Raw genomic sequence first — 2,188 nt, 5'->3', positions numbered from 1 at the left:
GGTCATGGATATAATTGAAGTGATATTATATTCAAATGAATAAAATTGTATTTTTAGATAAAAGAAAGAAAAACAACATTTATCCACATATTATACTCCTTCATCTTCTCTTCATTAAGTGACTTCATATGAATTTGGTTTGGTTATTCTTTACATGTTTAACATCTTTAGTTTTCTAACTCTACTTATTACACTTTATTTTACATGAAAAAAAAAAATGATCATCAATCTTTCAATTTTTTTAATCTATTCTAAATCTTTAATAACATATAAGTTGTACAAAAAATATCTTATTGAATGTCATATTTTGTCACCTCTAAAACTATTGAACGCTTGTCTAGTAATCATGGTCTTCAAGGGCATGTATAGTGTGAACAAGCATTAAAAAGAAACAATAAAAACAAAAACGGAATAATACAACGGCTACTAAAGTAAGATGCTCTATGTCGAGGTTACTAGCTGTTGGCGTATTTACTTGTTGAAAGAGTGGCTGATCTTTCAGTCCCACAGCATTTGGGGATGATGGAGGTACATCCACATTCTGGGGTGTTCGCAGTGGTGCTCACAATTATCATCTTTGCCTCACAACCGACGGAGACGGCTGCGAAGTTGAAAGTAGGAAAGGAGAAAGTAAGCAACTTGCATTTCTATTTCCATGATACAGTTTCGGGACAGAACGTGACGGCTGTTGAGGTAGCGCAGGCTCCATCGAACTATACTTCCTCCACTTTCTTCGGAACCCTAATTGTGATCGACGATCTGTTGACGGAAGGGCCTGAGCCCACCTCCAAATTGTTGGGTAGAGCTCAGGGTTTGTATGCAATGACCAGTCAAGAGGATGTTCAACTGCTCATGGCGGTCACTTTCGTCTTTCAGAGTGGAGAGTTTAATGGAAGCACAGTGGCCGTGGTGGGGCACAACGCTGTGTTTAACGATGTTAGGGAAATGCCAATTGTTGGAGGAAGCGGGAAATTCAGGCTGCCTCGAGGGTATGCCCTCGCCCACACATATTCCTTCGACCTCCAGGCTAGGAATGCCATCGTCCATTATAATGTCACTGTGCTTCATTACCAGTATTAGATATCCTGATTGATGCCCAATATTCTGTTGGGGAGCATGAATAATTTAAGTATTTGCTCTCTTTAAAGTAAGTGTTTAAATGTTGCAGGAAATTCTCTGATTTTGATCTCTTTTTATGAGATGGGTGAGTTTTGTTTCTTTTATTTCTATTGGAATACAAGACAGATTTAGTAGATAGCTTAAATCTCACATAAAGTTTTGATTTCGAATTTTTCATTTTTATACTTAAAAGTCTTAAATATTCAAAATTGACTGACATTCTTTAGGCTTAATATATTATTTAATGTGTGTGGTTTAAGACTGACCATTTTATAGAAGTAGCATGGTTCATAACTATAACTCGCTCTCAAATCCACATAAACTTTTATTTAAAAGAAAACATAATGTTTATGTCCATAACAATTTATATATATTAGAATATAGAAATAAAGAATGAATTGGAAGATATATAAAATAAAGTAGTATCAACATTTGTAATAGATTGTCTATTTTGTTTTGAGAATAATAGAGCAAAGCTCAACATTAATATATCTATTTTGTAATGGCTAGTAATTAATATGTTTTTATAGTATGTTTGTTTTATTTTGTAATTGTTATTGATTAATTTCTTTTATCTTGCATTATCAAAAATAAATCTATTTTAACTTTTGTATGGTTTGGCAAATAAACTTTCAATGAGGTTTGAAAATAACAGGTTTTATAATTTTTGTAAGCTTGTATTTAACCATTTATAGACCTCGAAAATTATCTAGAGGTTCAAAATGCTAAAATTAGTATATGATTAAAATGTTAACCAAAGATCATTTGCAAATTGTGAGATATCAAAACTTTAAGACTCAAACTTTTTATAAAATAAATTCAAATTGAAATTTGGACCCTTAAATGATCAATCTGGGTGGTAAAAAATGGTTGATTCTCAACCTAGAACAATTGTATTACATAATTTTTTTATCTCTTTAGTTTAAAAAAGGGGGGCTCAATTAAGTGCCCAAATACAAAGACATGTCTCCTCAAATTTGACCTATTTTTGGGAGTGGAAATTTACAAACTCAAATTATTTAAAAAGGTTCCAAAAGACATGGAAGGCCTATTTTTGGTACACTATATG

The 2,188-nt window shown here is 32.4% G+C and overlaps 1 protein-coding gene across 1 annotated transcript; it reads left to right on the top strand.

Moving 5' to 3' along the window:
• The first annotated feature begins 522 nt into the window (after positions 1-522).
• Positions 523-1,080, top strand: LOC131031455 (dirigent protein 23-like). The gene has a single exon (XM_057962572.2). It carries the CDS (start codon positions 523-525, stop codon positions 1,078-1,080), a length of 558 nt encoding a protein of 185 aa, XP_057818555.2.
• The last annotated feature ends 1,108 nt before the right edge of the window (positions 1,081-2,188 follow it).

This window comes from Cryptomeria japonica, chromosome 10 (genome assembly GCF_030272615.1).
Source record: "Cryptomeria japonica chromosome 10, Sugi_1.0, whole genome shotgun sequence".
In the NCBI taxonomy this organism is placed as follows: domain Eukaryota; kingdom Viridiplantae; phylum Streptophyta; class Pinopsida; order Cupressales; family Cupressaceae; genus Cryptomeria; species Cryptomeria japonica.
The sequence above is the reverse complement of the archived record's forward strand: the minus strand, read 5'-3'. Positions and strand labels throughout refer to the sequence as shown.